At 35.6% G+C, this 18,341-nt stretch overlaps 1 protein-coding gene across 1 annotated transcript in view; it reads left to right on the top strand.

Annotated features, from left to right (window-relative positions):
* LOC129744963 (uncharacterized) overlaps nucleotides 1–18,075 on the top strand; it is a 31,066-nt gene extending 12,991 nt beyond the window's left edge. The window contains exons 2-11 of the mRNA XM_055737785.1: nucleotides 5,004–5,255; nucleotides 9,652–9,876; nucleotides 9,938–10,089; nucleotides 10,839–10,982; nucleotides 11,055–11,130; nucleotides 11,197–11,529; nucleotides 16,739–16,930; nucleotides 17,026–17,393; nucleotides 17,455–17,524; nucleotides 17,583–18,075. Of these exons, the coding sequence (XP_055593760.1) occupies nucleotides 5,004–5,255; nucleotides 9,652–9,876; nucleotides 9,938–10,089; nucleotides 10,839–10,982; nucleotides 11,055–11,130; nucleotides 11,197–11,529; nucleotides 16,739–16,930; nucleotides 17,026–17,393; nucleotides 17,455–17,524; nucleotides 17,583–17,888 (2,118 nt within the window). The 3' untranslated portion in view covers nucleotides 17,889–18,075. The remainder of the gene's footprint in view (nucleotides 1–5,003; nucleotides 5,256–9,651; nucleotides 9,877–9,937; nucleotides 10,090–10,838; nucleotides 10,983–11,054; nucleotides 11,131–11,196; nucleotides 11,530–16,738; nucleotides 16,931–17,025; nucleotides 17,394–17,454; nucleotides 17,525–17,582) is intronic.
* Nucleotides 18,076–18,341: the final 266 nt, after the last annotated feature.

Genomic DNA, 18,341 nt, shown 5'->3' with positions numbered 1-18,341 from the left:
TCACGATAACCCGTAGATAGCGCTGGGAACAAGCGCCAAAATCAGCCTTCAGTGGTCAGTCTGGGTATCTGGTGTCTGCGGTCAAACCCTCATCCGTCCTAGATTTTGTGTTTTGCTTGTTAAAATATGGATAGTTAAAAATCACCAAAATTTTCTTCTACAATTTGCGGATACAACGGATCGATCAAGCATAAGCTTGATCAAGCAAAAAATATGAAAAAATATGCGAAACAAGAGTAAAGGGCGAACACGACATTATTGCGACACATTCTCAACAGGACATAACTTTTTTATCATTGGGTAAAAATCAACCAAATTTTGCACACTTTCTCATTGATGTGTATTGTTTACATGCTGTCAAAACCGAAGTCGTGTTTTTCGATTCAACGAAAGTGGAGGTGAACCAGCGCGAGTCGAAAGAACAAATTCTTTCAAAACACCTGGAATTTCCTGACCTGTCGCACCGGCAGTTGGGAAAAATGTTTCCAGAGTGTTGAAGTGGTTCCAGGATCGGTTGACGTTGTACGACGGCAGAGCTGGAAGAAAACATGGACCGGAGAACAAAGAGACGGAGGGAATGGTGAAGCGGATGATTAAAGCAAATCCCAACGTCTCAAGCCATGATTTGGCTAAAAAGATCGGCATATCTCAGAGCTACGTCCAGAATGCAAAGACGAGAGCTGGACTACATAATACAAGGTACAGAACTTCCCAAACCGCGACGAGCTATAATTCGGGCATGGAAGCACTGCGAAAAGATGCTAACAAAATATGGCTGCTGTGTGAAGGACGACGAAACGTATGTAAAAGCCCCGGGGTTGGTGTCTTTCACCGGCAAGAGCAAGTTCGATGTGGACGACAAATTAAAGAAGAGAAAAATGTCGAAGTTCACCTCCAAATATCTCGTTTGGCAGACCATCTGCTCTTGCGGACTGAGGAGTGAGCCTTTCGTGACAAAGGGCACAGTAAATGGCGAGATCTACAAATTTGAGTGCCTCGAGAAGCGCCTTTCGCCGTTTTGCAGGAATACGACGCTATTTTGGCCAGATTTGGCATCATGTGACTATTCTAAAAGTGTCCTGGAGTGGTATGAGGCCAATTCTGTCCATTTTGTTCCAAAGGACATGAACTCACCTAACTGTCCGGAGCTAATGATAATGAAGCGGGAACTTCGGAAGAGCAAGAAGATAGTCAAAGACGAGAAGAACATGTTAAGAAAATGGGAAAAAAAACTGAGAAACTGGTACCGGATGACACTGTAAAGACTGGAGGAGATAAATCGAAAAAGCGTTAAATTTTACAATCACACGATTACCTTTTCTTTTGATTTTTGAAGTAAATATATGTATAAAACATCCTTAAAAATTTGGTTTGACTCTAAACATTATAAGAAAATTGGCATGTTTTTCTACCATTGTTATAGACCCTTACGCCTTACACTGTGGGTAGGGGAGGAAAGGAGGAGGCTCCATATAAATTTCGTTGTGAAGCTTAACAACTTATCAACCAAAGGAACTATATCTGATATGATATATCTGATATGAGAAAAATTCTCAGATCTGAAATTGATTTATAGATCAAGAGTCAGAAAATAAGTTTAGGTTATTTTTGTAAAACTCCAACGGCAGCTCTCCTTTTATAGCGGTTGCTTTTGGTTTTTGGATTAAAATAATGCCAACTAATCAATAAAAATTTGGATAATTTTTGAAAATTTCATTTACTTTAAAGTTGTAGCAAAGCACCCCGGGTCAGCTAGCGTTTATCTATCTATCTATATATATAAAAATGAATGTTTGTCTGTCTGTCTGTTCCCTATAGACTCGGAAACTACTGAACCGATCATCGTCAAAACTGGCATCTGAGGGTTTTTGAGGCCGGGGATGGTTTCTGTCATAGTCATAACTCCATCCGACTTAAGGAAGGAGCGGCTTCCATACAAAATTTGTAGTTTTTCGAAACAAATTAAAGTCATGACATCCATTTTCTTGAGATTTTTTTTTCCTTTGGGCGGTTTGTTTTTCGTCTCTATGGTCGAGGCGTCGGGAGCCAACGTCGCAAAAGGATAGTAACCCAGGCATAGCATACTGATCAGTGGGAATATTTTGGCGCGTATTTCTCAACCAAGCATATTTTCTTTGAGGGGTTTGTTTTTCGTCTCCATGGGCGAGCAAACGTCGTCGCAAGAGGATAGTAACCAAAGCACACTGTTCATTGATTGCTGGAAAATTTAACAATAAGGCGCCTGTTTCTCAAACACGTGGGGCGATATGCAACCTAGATGTGTTTTTTTCTTGCTTATTTGATTTGTACACAGCACGTGGTAATAAATGACGCCTAGATGTGACACGGATTGCTATTTTATCAATCGAATCAAAACCAATTGATAGATTTGCAAAAATACTTCCATATTTAGTTAGTGTTAATGTAGGTAGCATTCGACTTTTCATTCAAGGAACATTAGAACATGTTCAAACGTTCAATGTTCAATGTTTTCTTCTAGAAATTGTTACTTCGGCCCAAATACACAACTGAAACGAATTTAGAAATGAAAATGGGAGCTTTTTATTTCAAATAATTCTGAAAAAACCATCGTACTTTTTGCTTACATACCAATTCAAGTACGTACTTAACATGAAAGGTGTTTTTGTGTTACATGGCTGCATAAAAGAGACTTTTGATCCGCTTCGTTTTTGAAAAGCGAGACTTTAGAACTGATATTCAACTGGACGCAAAATTTTCTAGAGAAATTTTTAGTTTACCCTTAAAGTGTTAAAAACAATATTCCCTTCTGTCAACTTACACGGTGGGGCAAGGGCAAACGTCGAACTTTTAAGAAATTCATCTTCAAAATGATTCAATATGTTGGAAAGACCAGAAGGGGTATTCCGAATGTTGAAACTGAAGCGGATATTGAAAATTCTTAAATGTCTTTGTAAATGAAGGTCATTCCCTTAGCATTCGTTAAAAGTGGAGTATCAAACATAAATTTATATTGCAGGAATACTGCAGATATATCAGTGAAACTTGATAGAACAAAAAGCAGGAATTCGTATTAAATCCATTTTAAAGCCATTACTCTGACGCATCTGTAAATAAGCTTGGCATTGACACTTGCCCCAATATACGGGACAGATGTAAATTTAGAAATTTGTTTTTACCAACATTTTTGAATATTTGACTTTCAAAGAGAAAATTAAAAAAAAAACGCTGAAAACTTATTTAGAGATGCAACCGATATTTTTTTTAAATATTTATATTTTTACCGTAGTAAATTCATTTAAAAAAACAGAAATTTGCACTGTATTTAATACATAACTAATTTAATATATTTTTCATTACCATGAAAAGTGCTGTTTGGGTATCGAGCCGGTTTAATTTGCCTACCTTCTTCAAACAGTGGGGGACAAAATTGAAGAAGATGGGAGAGCTCCCATGTAAATTTAAGATAAAGAGCTTTTCAAAGAAGGGACCATATTTAAAAAGGTTTTTTTGGGTACAGAGTACAAATTTCAGATCTTGAAAAACGAGTTTAGAGATCAAGTTTCAGTAAATAATATATCCCATCTTTGAATTGCAATTCAGAACTGCAGCTGCAGCTTTCATTTCAAAGTTGTTGGTTCTGAAGTATGATGAGGTTTGATTTAAAAAAATGCTTTCTAAAATCTAAATTTGAATAAATTTTGACAAATTACATTTATTTCCGGAAGGTGTAGCAAAGCACAACGGGTCAGCTAGTATTTAAATAAACGAGAGAAAAAATTTGAAACCAGAGTGTGTTAAAAGATTTTTTTTCGTTTCGATTATTGTCGTTTTAACATCTTTATGTCATTCGCGACTTATATCAACGATGCAGTTGGCGGACAGTCATTGAAAAACTTATCCGTTACAACTGTGATCGATGTTTTCTCTTGGGCTCGAACTCACGGACATCGGCTCAGGAAGCAACTGACTAGCCGACTGAGCTATATCACAAGCCCCAATGTTAAAAGATATGAAACATTGGCATGATGATTTAACTCAACGTCCTACTTAGATTATTTTCACACATGAACCTTTTGGTAGAAAGATAACTGTTAATCCAAACTGAGCAAAACATGACAAATTAGATAAGATAGAGATTTTGAAAATATGGTTCAGCTTTCGATTCATTGACTTCCGTCCTCTTTTCTATAACTGATAACGTTGCAGGTGATTGCAGCGTTTTCGACTGAAACGTGCAGGCAGCTAATATCAGAGAAATGTTCATATGATAAATTCGTGGGTACCTATATCTTCTTTAACTGACCTTTAAAAATAATCTGAAATTATTCATTTATAATAAATAATTTAAATACACATTTTTTATAAATATTGCAGTACATACAGATCGGACTTAATTCTACGTAGAATCGATTATCTGGTGTCTCGACTATCCGTCTATTTTGACTCGGTTATCCGTTTAATTTGTTTTATTGATTCTGTGTTGAAAGTAAATAATTTACAAATAATTTAGTTCTTCTTCAAAGAAAATTTTATAGCAACTAAAGAAAGACAAAGTTAAGCAATAAAAGCAGTAAAAGAATTTAGGATGCAACCTGTAAACCCAAAAACCATTTACCGTTAAAAAAGATTCAAAATTAGATCGTCATACTTGACTAAACACCAAATAAAGCCGATGCATAAGCAGAGTCACACTCAGTCTGCCTGGTGTCTGTCATTTTTCATCGGCTATTTTTAAAACTGTCCGTTTGGAACGTGTTTTGAAATTGCTTTTAACGTGTTGGAGTAAAGACAAATAAGTCTACTCGAATTCCGTTAAGCATTTCCTAGAGTTGATGAATGGCCACATCGTTGATTTGATGATTGCAGCTCATTGGTTTTCTTTCAAAAACTATAAAAAAATCGTTCTGCACTGTACAATTACTGTATGCACTTTCAGAACAAGAGATTAAATTTAGAAACTCACAACAATAAAATTTATTTTGAAAATAAGCCAACCATCATCACTTTTTTACGTGTTTCAGGAACCAGCAAAAGACGATCAGCTTCGCCGCAGTTTGTTAGATCTCACCGAGCAAAATCAAGAGCCGGAACCAAAACAAAAACAACCGCCGGATCAAGTCACTTCGTCGGAAACCGGCCGGGATGCAGACGGTGAAGACGGTTCCAATAATGCTCAGACGATTCCATTTATCGATTGCACTGAAGGAACGCCCAAAACCCCCGTCGCTGCCCCTGCGCAGGGCGATGAGAAGGATGGTAAAGCCAATTTAGCGGTGAGTTAGTTTTTTTTATCGAACTTAAATTAGTACGTATAGATGTAGTTTTAAACAAGCAACAAACAAAATGTTTAAAAAGATTCTACAAGACTTGATCTCGTTATCAAGAGACTTGATGCTTTATTCAGTGTTTTTGGCAAAAATCAAACAAAATCTAAAGATAAAAGATCAATTTATAGTTCTTGGTCATATTAGTTTTCATTATAGGTACAGTTTAAAAGTGTCAGAAAAAGAGAACTCTAAAAGGTTTGTCTACAACAGCACAACAATTGCATACTTAAAGGCGCTATTTTCAAATTTTCAGACCAAATCAATCTTTTTAATCAATCTAAGGTGAACCAGCCTGTAACTGACAAAAAATAATCGTTTTAAATATTAATTATAAGTTAAAAGTAAGAAATCATGTGCTAAGCGATGATCACAAAATAAGATGAAAAATAGTTTAACTCTAGAGATCAATTGAACCCATATCATTTTAGGAAACATTTTCTTCAAAAATTTGAGAATTTACCACTGTCTTGCTAATATGACATTTTGAAATTCACACCTCAACGATTGATACATTGCAATAAATATGTTCAATATAATTGATTCATGTTGGAGTCATTTAAAAATGATGATTGAAATCAAAGTTCAATAACTAAAAAACTAAATTTGCTATTTTTTTTGTGAGCTAACAGCATAGTTGTTTTACTCCATTTGATCTTTGTAAGAAAAAACTAAGGAATCAAATCACCTCAAGGATCAAGTCATTTCACTCTCCCCTGTTGTTTTAAACGGTGTATAATGCGCAGTTTTTTGTCAAAATTTTTAAGTCAGAAAAAATTTCTGCTCAAAAATGCACACTATGCACCGTCAAATACATGTTGCCAGAAATATTCACTTTTTTTAATAAGCTCTTCCTATTAAAAAAATAGTAAGAACTTAAAACTAGAGCTCAGATCTCAAATTAAGCTAATTAAGCGCTCTCAAGTAAGTTAAAATTATTTCTCTTGACAATCCCCAAAAACAAATATAAATTTGTAGACCTGTATTATTATTTTTAGTGTGAAGCAAAATTTAAATGTTTAATGAAGTATTCAAAATGGTTTTACTCCAAACAACTAAAATTCCATGCAGTTTTTAAAATTCGACAGAAAATCTGACTTTTTTTATAAATGTTTTTGAGCTTTTGATCTCGAAACCTCTAATTTTTTAGACAATTTTTTTGGAAGTTTCAATGTACTCATTCACATATTTTACCGAACGGAAAAAATAAAAAAAACTCCTAGAGAGCGTCTGTACATAAAAACGAAATAACTCACGATCTTCTATGAAATGTATATTGTTGAATTGAAAATTTAGAATTGAAAAACTTATGAATATTGTACAGTGATGTCAAAAATATACACTATTTTTGCTACCTATTTTGAAAAATTAGCCTTTGCATTTTAAAAACTGTAACTGTTAGAGAAAAGCTAATTGCATATTTGGAATTTGCCCCTTATTTAGTCAGTACCATCCACGACAAGTTCAAACGCCTTCAAAAATCGACAAGAATCTGTTTTTTCCATTTTAAAATCTGTAGTTGCCATAATGTGTGAAATAATTTAGACGATGCATTGTATTTCGATTTTTTTTCTACTGTTGCTAAAATAACAAATTTAGTTTTATCCCAGCTTCAATGAAAACTATTGCACAAGGCTTCTTTACAGGCAAAACTACTTTAAAGCGAATCATTGAAATACTGGCGAAGGTTCTATAATTGATTTTTATGTTGCTTTACAGAACCTTCGTTTTAAAATTTCTAAACATTTTGAGGAGTTTATAAAATTCTGTACTGATTTATAACAAAATTTTAAACCGCTTTGGTTGAATTGTAAGAACTATTTTTTTTACTTGGGATTAAGCATCGCTGTTTCGTAGAAGTTTATAAATTCGTTTTATAGCTTAAAATAGGCATTCCAGATTGATCGTTTTTATCCGATGTTGTCCGGAAATTCAGTAAAAAGTTTGAGACAAGCTCGGTTTTTGTGTAAAACTTCTACGATATTGTCCGGATTTATTCACATTACCTGCAAAATTAAGTAAATAACTCAAATTTAATTTTTGTGAGTTTTGATTTTTGGGTCCGATTATAGTTATTTTCTTTAAAATAATCATCGAACAAATTATTGAATGTGACTAAAATGCTGCTGATGTACTTAGATGAACAATTTAAATTAGAAGTTATACTTTTGCTTGACTTGAATTGTGCTCAGATTTGCCCGGGTATTGCTCAGTTTTTTGATTGAAAAATTTGAACTGTAATGCTCGGTTTTGAAAAACATTGGCGGGAACTGCTCGGCCCGGATGAGTGCAAAAAAAGTTCTTTTTCAAATCTACAATTGAAGTACAGGGTGTTCAATAAGTTCGAATGCAAATCAAAACCACAATAATTTTAAATCAACTAGTTAGACTTTTATTTTTTTCAGATTTCAAGGCAATTTAAAAATGATCAATCCCACTTCTTTTAGATTTTTTACCTTAATGGATTATAACGAATCTCAGACTTTTTTTAAGTCCATCGTACGTGGCACGCTCTTCAATTATGGACATTTTGTCCCATATACAGTATCGTTCAAAAAATAATTAAATTGAACAGAGCATCGCACGCACTTCCAACTTTGTCAGACTGTAATTTCTCTCACAGTCGATATTTATTCATGAAACTTTCACACAAACTAGTTAAACTTATAAATTCTTCATTTATTTGATTTTGAACATTCTGCATGTACTATGAAGAGAGAGACATACAACTATTTAAGTAAAAGTAGGGAAAATTGAGATTGCTTCACAAAACTAGCTGCAACTTTGTTAAATTTCATGTTTTCATCTCGAGATTTGGTGATATTATCGATCAACGTGATCAAAAATTAAAGCGGTTTGATAACGAGGTTGATTCTGGGGTAACAGGCAATTTCATTCTATTTAAATGGATTTGTGTATAAAAAATCAATGTTTTTGCATTTTTTTTTCTTCGCGCTTGGAATTTTTCATTCTCAAAATGCTTAAAATTCATGCAAATTTTACTTGAATCATGTTTTAGGATGATATTGATAGTTTGGCATAGTTTTTCCTATAGACTGTATCTATAGATGTAAGCACCCATACAAAAAAAAAAGAAATCGCCTGTTAGATACCCCGAAATAAACTTCATATTCAACCCACCTTAATTTATGAATAGATTTTTTACATAATGTCACCGAATTTTGAGATGAAAACGTGAAATTTAACAACGTTACGTCAGGTAATATTGTGAGGTAATCTCAATTTTCCCTACTTTTACTAAAATAACTGTTTCTCTTTTCCTAGTTCACGCAGAATGTTCAAAACTCAATAAATGAAGAGTTTATCAGTTTAACAAGCTTGTGTGAAAGTTTCATGAATAAATGGCAACTATGAGAGAAATGGCAGTATGTCAAAGTTGGAAATGTGTGAGATGCTCTGGGCGAAATAATTATTTTTTGAACGCAACTGTAGATGCCAATGATAAAGATTTTGGATGGAGTCCAAAAAAAAATTCCTGTAAAACAAATTAATTCCACAGAGTAAAATTTAAAGCACTGGGAACTTTTTATTTTATGCCAAAATGTCAAAAAATCAATATTCAGCTGGCATACAACTAGTAATTTGAACATTTCATACCAAATCTGTCGAAGAAAGTGAAAACCATTCTTTTTCATTCCATAACAAGAGACTTCATTCCAACAGTTCTTCACTACCACAAAATTAAACAACCCTAAAAATCTTCCAAAACAATCTCCAATGCCTTTATTTTCACCTTGACAGTTTGCCATTTCATATTTCACTTTTCAAAAAATATGGCATGCGACATAAAATTTACAATTACATGTCCTCGATTGCATGCAGTTGATTGCACTTTGAAACTTTGAAAGCAATTTTATTTACAACGTCTGAGTTCATGATATGGTTCCCACGTTGTTAATCTTCCTAGTCAATAATGATCAAAATGTTGCAGTAAAAAAATTGAAAATAAGCTCTCCTTCATCATCATCTAACCCCTAAACTAAATAATTGTGTAATCGTATAATCGTGTATGCCTAAAGGGCACCTACACTTTGTATCAAAAATGAAGGAAAATAGAATGAAGTGTGTTTTAAATGGTAACAAGTACCCTTAACTACGATTTATTTGAGACAAAAAAGGCCAAATTCAACTTTAAAATCTGAAGAAAGAGTTCCTTAAATCCTGGATTCTTGAATCCTTAAAAAAATTGATCACTTATGTGATCCTGATTAAGTGCATAGGAACAATTTATTTGTTGCTATCTAAAACTACAAATTGTCAAGAGAAAAATGTTTTTTTCTTTCATGCAACGAAGAAACTAAGATATAATTTATTACTCATTCAGGTACCCTTCGATCGTGCTTCTGCGCTACGAAAATCCTGGGAGGGGTTCAAAGACATTCTCGGGTCGGCACGGAAAGAGAAGGAAAAAGACCCCCGAGATGTGGAGGCGGAAAAGTTCAACCTGGATGCCGAATCCTCCCTGGAGGACGTCATGAAGGAGATCATCCGGGAGAAGAAGATCCAAACGGCCTCCTGGACCGAAAGCAACAAAGGCCGAGGGTATCAGGTAAGGCTTCGAAATTCATCAAGAGGTTTGAAAGATTACTACCAAGGCGTTTTGATTGCAGATTGTATTTTCCCTGGAATCCGGGAGGAAGGTCGATGATGTGATATACTTGCTCAGTACCTGGGGCATTGGGGAGCGATTTGGTTCAACCCTTGCCATTACTCCTTGTACGCTTTTCACCGAGCAGCTAGGAGAAGAGGAAGATTCTTCAGAGTAAGTCTCAACCAGAGGTGCCAGGTCGTTTTGTCAAAAATCAGGACACCGTGAAGAAAAAATCAGGATTTTTCAGTACACTACAAAATTGGTGAAAATAATATGCAGATCTGCTTAGGTTGCATAACTAAAGGCGAAATATAGGTGCTGAAGACGCCTCGAATTATGCAACTGAAGCGAGAATAACCTTGGCTGGCCTGCAGTTAATATCGAAAAACCTCATTTAAATGTCATTTGAATCAAAGAATCTCATTGGTTTAACTGGTTAAACTATTGTATTAAAGATTTGTTTGATGTTCTCATCATTTAACAATAAATTTAGTTATAATTAGGATATTTTTTTGAAAATCAGGACATTTTAAGAGCCATTTTCCAAAAATCAGGACAATTCAAGCGTTTTTGAAAAATCAGGACGGTGTCTCGAAAATCAGGACAAATCTTGATAAATCAGGACACCTGACACCCCTGGTCTCAACTATTGCCGTTAGGCCGATGACATAGTGAGTGCGATGCGATGCGAATTGGCGGAAAATTTACGGACGCAGCCTACGCGAACTCGAGCGGCGGAACAAATTGACATCTGCTTCGCCGCGTTGAGTATGTCAGGTTTAAGCGATTCACATACATTTTCATCAAATGTGGTTCACCGCATTGAACCGCATTCACCGCATCGCATCGCATCGTATTCACTATGTCATCGGCCTTAGAAATGAATGTTACATGGAGTGATTAATATGAAAAACTTGCAGATCTAATGCCGGTGGCAAGGACGGCGCATGGAATACGTTCCTGTCTTCTGTCCGGGCTCGTCTGAATGTGGCCCAAATAGTCGAAGAAGTCAAACATGATGCCTCGATTACCTTCGACTTCGTCTCGATGCTTTGCGTAGCCAGGTGATCTGTTATTTAAAAATTATAATCTTTTTTAAAATAATTAATTTCCTGAAAAAATGTTTCTCTTCCTAGCATTTTGGCCGCGTTCGGATTGATCGAAGATAGCACGCTGTTTTTGATCGCCAGTATGCTGATTTCTCCGCTAATGGTGAGAAAGTAATTTTTAACGCGCCTACAGTTAGACTAACGAACACATTTTGAAAATTCACCACAGGGCCCCATCATAGCGGGAATCTTTGGAACGGTGATCAAGGAGCGGAGTCTGCAGCTGATGGGACTCAAGAACGAGATGATCGGAATTTCGTTAACCACTTCGGTGGGTTTTATCTTTGGACTGATCGTATGTAGCCTGGATGAGCGTTACGGCGTCGGGGAAGGCATCACCAACGAAATGTTGAGCCGGTGCGAGGTGCACTCACTGCTGGTCGGGATTGCCATTGCGCTGCCCTCGGGAGCCGCCGTTGCCATTGCCATCCTGGGGGAAAATATAGGATCTCTGGTTGGGGTGGCCATTTCCGCCTCGCTGCTGCCGCCGGCCGTTAATGCGGTAAGATGATTGAATCGTATTTTGTTCCATCGTGTTCTAAAACCCACGATCGAAACGAATCAGAAATCTTAAATCAAAATTTTCATCCTGAAACTCAACACTCAGATCCAAATTTTACTTTTAAAGCTACATATATTCTGTAGACATTTCCTAATCCTGAAACTTTGCATGAAGTTTTAATTTTAAGATTTTGAATCGGAAATCTGAATCTTCATTCTAAATCGTAAGGGGAGGATGAAGAAATGAGGATACTTAGGGATTATTCTGAATCGGATATTTCATCCCTGGGGTTACTTGGTTCCTTAACTATATCTAGACACCGGTATGTCCTACATAGATCGAATGTTCTAGAAAATTCCGCCAAATAGAACAAAGCAACAAAGCTATTGTTTCAAAACATTAAAATGTTCATTTTTTTGAGTTATTGAACCTTGTTTGATTTGACTTGAATTTTTTTTCTATACCTTGAACAAATGAAAAAATATGATAAAAATATGTATTCCAATATGTCAATCGTTAGAGTGTAAGGCTATGATCATTTAGAATCCGGACAGTTACAAACGTGTGTATTTAAAAAACTATTCATTTGATCAAAAACTTGTTAATATGACATTTAAGGTTTTTAAGGAGGTGTTAATATGACATTTAATGTAAAAATATAAAAACAATAATCAATAATAAACAATAATAATAATTTCTTATTGATTACAAGAAATACTCTTACTTAATTATAAAATCCCTTTTTTTTTATCTTGGCACACTTTTTTCAGTCATGTATTGATCTATTATTTTTACCACAGAAGCAAAACCTTTGCAAAATCATGATATTTTACGCAAATTCACCTAAAAAGACAAATTGGAACCTTTTTCGAACCTTTTCATGAGTAGGCATCTCGAAGAATTTGACCTCTTAAATCCGGTTTTAACATAAATTTCTATGTCCATCAGAACACATCTACCCAATTGCGTAAAAACCAGTTGCACAGATTGCGATATATGAAACTGATCACTATTAGTTATTTACTTGGTGTCTACTAGTCAGCCAATACTTTTTTACGGCATAATTAAGGGGTCTATTTTCAATTATTTTCAATAACCATACTGTTTTAACCCATATTTGAGATCAAGGGTCCCACTCCAATGCTTGGTTTGAACTTTGTGAGCATCCTAGAGTGGTTACTTATACTTCTTAACCATTTGGGCCAAAAAAAATCAGAAAAAATCAACAATTCAACACGTAGCTATTACCGAAATAAATGACCATAGCTTTAATAAGACTATTGCAAAATATTTTCCGATAGGAATAAACTGTAGGCAGTTTTGTGGATCAACAGTGGTGGCCCAAAATTGTACTATGTCTGGAATTTTGGGAGCTCAAGCTTCAAATGATAGCTTAATGTGTAAGAAACAATATTTTATATGGCGGCGACTCAGAAAAATGATGTTTAGAGGTCGCACTGGTTCGATTTTTGGAAAAAGGCAATTTTTTCGACATTCTGTCCTAATAACATTTTCAGATCTTGAAAAAGTTTCAAACATGTGTCTCTAATATTTATTTAAATTTACTTTATAATGTTAATTTTAAACTAAAAATTTATTGGGACTGTTTTGGACTCTCAATTTGTATGTATGATTTTTTTAAATTACGCAATACTATGAATTTGAAAAAAAAATTATTAAAATTAACAAAAAGTGTACTTTGGATTAAGATTTTTAATCAACATTGAATTCAAAACAACATTGAAAAAAAAACTTTGCAGAAGAAAGCGTATAGCTATAACTTGTCATTTCAAAATAATTCAAGTTTTACTGTGGAAAAAGTCGCAATTTTCAAATTTTTGCTAAGAATTGCTTCATATTATGCTGTGGATGAGTTTCGAGCAATCTAAGAACCAAATAAACTCCTGATATGAGATTTTTTTATCCTTTTATCGATCCTTAAATCACCAGAAAGAACCATCCCAAGTTTAGTTTTTTTATTGATTGAAGGTCGTGTTACCCATACTTGGGTGACGGTTAGAGGAATGTGTTATGGCTACAACCACTAAATAAATTTAAAATTAAAATCTAGAAACTAGTCATGCTTGTTTAGGCTGATTCAAGGATCGATATAAGGAAGAAAAAGTTTGATATCAGAAGTTTGGATTGCTCGAAACTCATCCACAGCATAATATAAAGAAATTCTAAACAAAAATTTGAAAATTGTGACTTTTTTCCACAGTAAAACTTGAATTACTTTGAAACTACAAGTCATAGCTATACACTTTCTTCTGCAAAGTTGCACATCATAACGTCGCGCATCTTTTGCATTCAATCTTGATTAAAAATCTTAATCAAAAGTACACTTTTTTATTTATTTTAATTATTTTTTTTTACCAGAATTCATAGCATTGCGTAGTTTAAAAAATCATACGTACAAATTGAGAGTCCAAAACAGCTCCAATAAATTTTTAGTTTAAAACTTACATTATAAAGTAAATTTAAAAAATATTAGAGACACATGTTTGATACTTTTTCAAGATCTGAAAATGTTATTAGGACAAAATTGCGAAAAAATGGATTTTTTCCATAAATCGAACCAGTGCGACCTCTAAACATCATTTTTCTGAGCCGCTGCCTTTCAAAAGTTTGTTTATTATACCCTTAGCTATCATTTGAAGCTTGAGCCTCCAAAATCCCAGACGTAGTAAGATTTTGGGCCACCCTAATCAACACTCATTTAAAAAACATCAATATTATTCTGCTGGTATCATTACAATAAACCCCGCGTGTAGCTAGATCGGTCCAGAACTTCACGGGGCCTTCGTGTGACTGAAAAAACGGCAAAACTATCTTTTGAAGACATTTCTTCTACTAAACTTCTCCATTCATGGTAGCTCTAGTGATGAAAACTTCTGCCTGCTATCTAACTGTTGATCTAGCAATTTACAATAGTCAAATACACAATGTCTTCGCTTCCATAGCCAATCCGTCATTTTTTCATCGGAAGGTTAAACCAAAACAAACAATCATCAGCAGTAGGTTTAAAAAATCTGCGCTTCCTAAGCCAATCCGTCTTTTTCCACCGGAAGACCAAAGCAAAACAAACAATCAAAGCAGCCTTAAAAGTTTGCGCTTCGAAAGCCAATCCGTATTTTTCCATCGGAAGGCAAAATCAAAACAAACAATCAGCCACCCGCACTTCCTAAGACAATCCTTCGTTTTCTACCGGAAGGCCAAAGAAAAACAAACTATCAGGCTCAAAAATCTGCGTTTTCTAAACCAATCCGTCGTTTCCATCGGAAGGCCGAATCAAAGCAAACAATCAGCAGCCTTCAATATTAGCGCTTCCAAAGCCAATCCGTCTTTTTCCATCGCAATGCCGAATCAAAACAAACAACCAAAGCAGCCTTAAAAGTCTGCGCTTCCAAAGCCAATCCGTCTTTTTCCATCGGAAGGCTAAATCCAAACAAACAATCAAAGCAGACTTAAAAGTCTGCGCTTCTAAAGCTAATCCGTATTTTTCCACCGGAAGGCCAAATCAAAATAAACAACAGCAACAGCCTTAAAAAATCTGCTCTTCCTAAGACAATCCTTCGTTTTCCACCGGAAGGCCAACACAAAACAAACAATCAACAGCAGCATTTTTTTAAAATCTGCGTTTCCTAAACCAATCCTTCTTTTTCCATCGGAAGGCCAAATCGAAGCAAACAATCAGCCGCAGCGCAGCAGTCTGTGCTTCCTTCTTCCTTCTTTCGAGGTAAATTTTACCTTTTTTTCATTCACTTAGCGAAAAGGTAAATTCTACCTTTTTTTAATTCACCTAGCAAAAAGGTAAATTTTACCTTTTTCGCATTCACCTAGCAAAATAGTAAACAATACCGTTTTCCCATTCACTGATTTAAAAAGTTAATGCCAGTTCGTTTGATTGGTTTCCTCAATAAAAAATAAAACAAAATTCATTCAAAATTTGATATTTATTTTAAATAAATTGGGACTTTCACCTTATATTAATATTCGGAACGTATCTCCCTTTTTTAAAAAATTGTTGAGGCAAGTCCTTTCTTTGCCAGGCTCGTGACAATTCGGCTTTCGCGTTTTCCCGAGCCACCATGGCCGCTGAATCGTTCTGCATTGCGTTATCACATTCATGTCCTTCTTCGCTCTGTGGGCCGGTCTGAAACAAAAGCAAAGTTTTCAACGAGAACCATCACAACTAAATGATATCTAAGAAAACACTTACCATTTTGTTCCGATTTTCACATATTTGGCACGAAGCAAAACTTCCTTCCTGAACGACAAAACAGCTTAGCCTCAATAAACGGGTTTGGTAAATAGTTTCTTTTTTTCGAGATGAATTGTACCGTTTTGTTTAGCTCAATCCAGGTCAACTCAATCCAGGTCAACAGGGTAAGTTTTACCTTATTTGGGTTTACCTTTTTTCTAGGAGAATTATACTTTTTTATTGAGCTCAATTCAGGTGAACTTCACCTCGCTACGAGGTAAGATTTACCTTTTTTGGATTCACCTTTTTTCTCGGTGAACTTTTTTCCAACCTCGATTCAGGTAAATTTTATTGCGCTGTGGCTTTTTGGCTTTTACGAGCGTTCAACTTGCTATCTCGGTAAATTTTACTTTTTTATTATTTTCCGTGTACGATTATTACGAATCTCGATTCAGAGATTCCCTCAGACACGTTTGTCACTCACAAGAATCGTTCGACTTCGTTTTGCGTCGTGTTGGCAAAATAACAAACGTTGCCGAATACAACTAACTACTATTTTATTTTATTCGTATTAAATTTAATTTATTTGACGCATGTCCTCGTTATAATGATTGCTGATGATAAAATCAACATTTTCTGTGAGAACCTGGAAGAATCCAAGCTAAAAACGGGAGATAAGTACATCATCAAACAACATATTTACCCTAACCAAACGCATAGAAAAGAGTAGCATTCTTTCGATCTACATGGACCAAACCTATGGTATGACCACCTAAAGCCCCTTTATAGAGTTTGTGATCAATTTTGAACAAGCTGAACAAAACTGACGTAAAAAACGAAGCTAAATATTTATCGTTTTGTTATCTGACTGGACCACGTATTTTCCTATAACAGTATTCTTTGATCGAGTCAGTCAAACAGAACTTCTTTAAAACCTTTTTAAAACTCTTTTCTAATTAAGCCGGTATCCTTTATAAATCATTCTACTTTCATATAATCCTGCAGGGAGTTCTCTGGGCGCTGTCCTGTCTGTGTTTGGTGTTCGGCACCCCGGATAAACGCTACAGTGCCGTCGTCAAGACGCATCTCTACTCGGATAACCAAACACTCGAACTGTTTGCGCTCGGTTGCATGAGCATGTGCCTTACCCTGCTGAACGTAGTTTGTATCTACGTGATGGGCGTTACCTTTTTAAAGGTTTGTTTTGAACTGTTTTTTGTTTGAATTTTGACTTAAATATCCATTCTGATCTCTCTTCAAAATGTCGACTTAAATATCTACTCCTAATTCAGATAAAGGAAGTTGCTCCGATTGTTCCGAAGGATCAGAAACAATTCTGGAGGCATGACATCAAAATCGCTCGTGATTACAACAAAACTCTGCACACGATGGATGGCATGACCATGAGTAAGCATCTGATCCAGGAACTCCAGGCTCTGCACTCCGATGGAGATGGTCACGGTATCAGCGGCAACGAGAGATGGCTGAACAACATAAGCCGAGTGAATCAGAACACGTGGTCCCCGAGGCACAACTACCATCAACGGGATCACCGGCCCACAGTTCAGGAACTGGAAGCTCTTTATCTGAGTCTTTCGACCAACAACGGCGAAAGCCAGTATCACTACTCCAGCCATCATCCGCACAACAATCCCATGAAGTATTGTGTAAGAAACTGACTCTCTTGTTCTGTGACTAACGATGTTTAAATGATTTTCCAGACTTTCCTCCTCCTATTTCCGATCATCGAAACCCTGGTCGCCACCCAAGTATTCATCCATAGTTGAAGACGTATGTTAATCGTTGAATGTAAAAAACACTTAAACTTACAAGCATTTTCCTTCCACAGTCTCAACCATCGTCGCCAACCCACCGCACCCGGCTAGGATCAAACCCGATGGACATTCCCGGATTGCGGAGGCCACGTTTCTCGGACTCGTTCCGGGGCAGTTCGGCACCGTTGTCCAAAATCGTCGAACACGTTGCCAGCAGCACCAGTGGTGGAGGTCATCACCATGCCGGACCAAGCGATGGATCCCGGCGTGATTCCGAATCTGGGGGAGGAGGAGGAGGCGGCGGCAAACATTTCAAAATAAGCTTGAAGAAACCGAAACAATTTACCGTCACCCCGGCGTTCGATCCGATCAAGAAGTGATCGCTCAACTCAGAATGATCTGTTTGTGTGTGGTTATTGTGTATGTATAAAGTATTTTATGTATAGTTCGCTCATTTGTTTAAGTGTTTCAAAAAAGTTTGATGAATCGTGATAATAGCTCCTTTGAAAGAAAAAATCAAATTTCATTGTTGTAAATAATTAAAAAAAAAGGAAACTTTGTTATTAATTTTTGTTTTAGTTACCAATTTGTATTACCTTATATCCGAAAGAATCATTGGGAAGTTGAAAATGGGTTAAAAAACAAATAAAAAAAAACAAATGACTTTCAGAAAATTATCTTTTCAAGGACTCTGCTCTAAACTTTATTTTTCTTTATTGTTATCATCATCACAATCATCTCAAAATGTCTGAATTCACAGTCAATCTTGATGTTAAAATCCCGATGATAAAATAAATTAAAAAAAAGTGTCAATTTCAAACTCAACGGGATAA

The sequence above is a fragment of the Uranotaenia lowii genome, chromosome 2, assembly GCF_029784155.1.
Source record: "Uranotaenia lowii strain MFRU-FL chromosome 2, ASM2978415v1, whole genome shotgun sequence".
Lineage (NCBI taxonomy): Eukaryota > Metazoa > Arthropoda > Insecta > Diptera > Culicidae > Uranotaenia > Uranotaenia lowii.
Note: the sequence above shows the minus strand (reverse complement) of the source record. Positions and strands in the feature narration are given on the sequence as shown.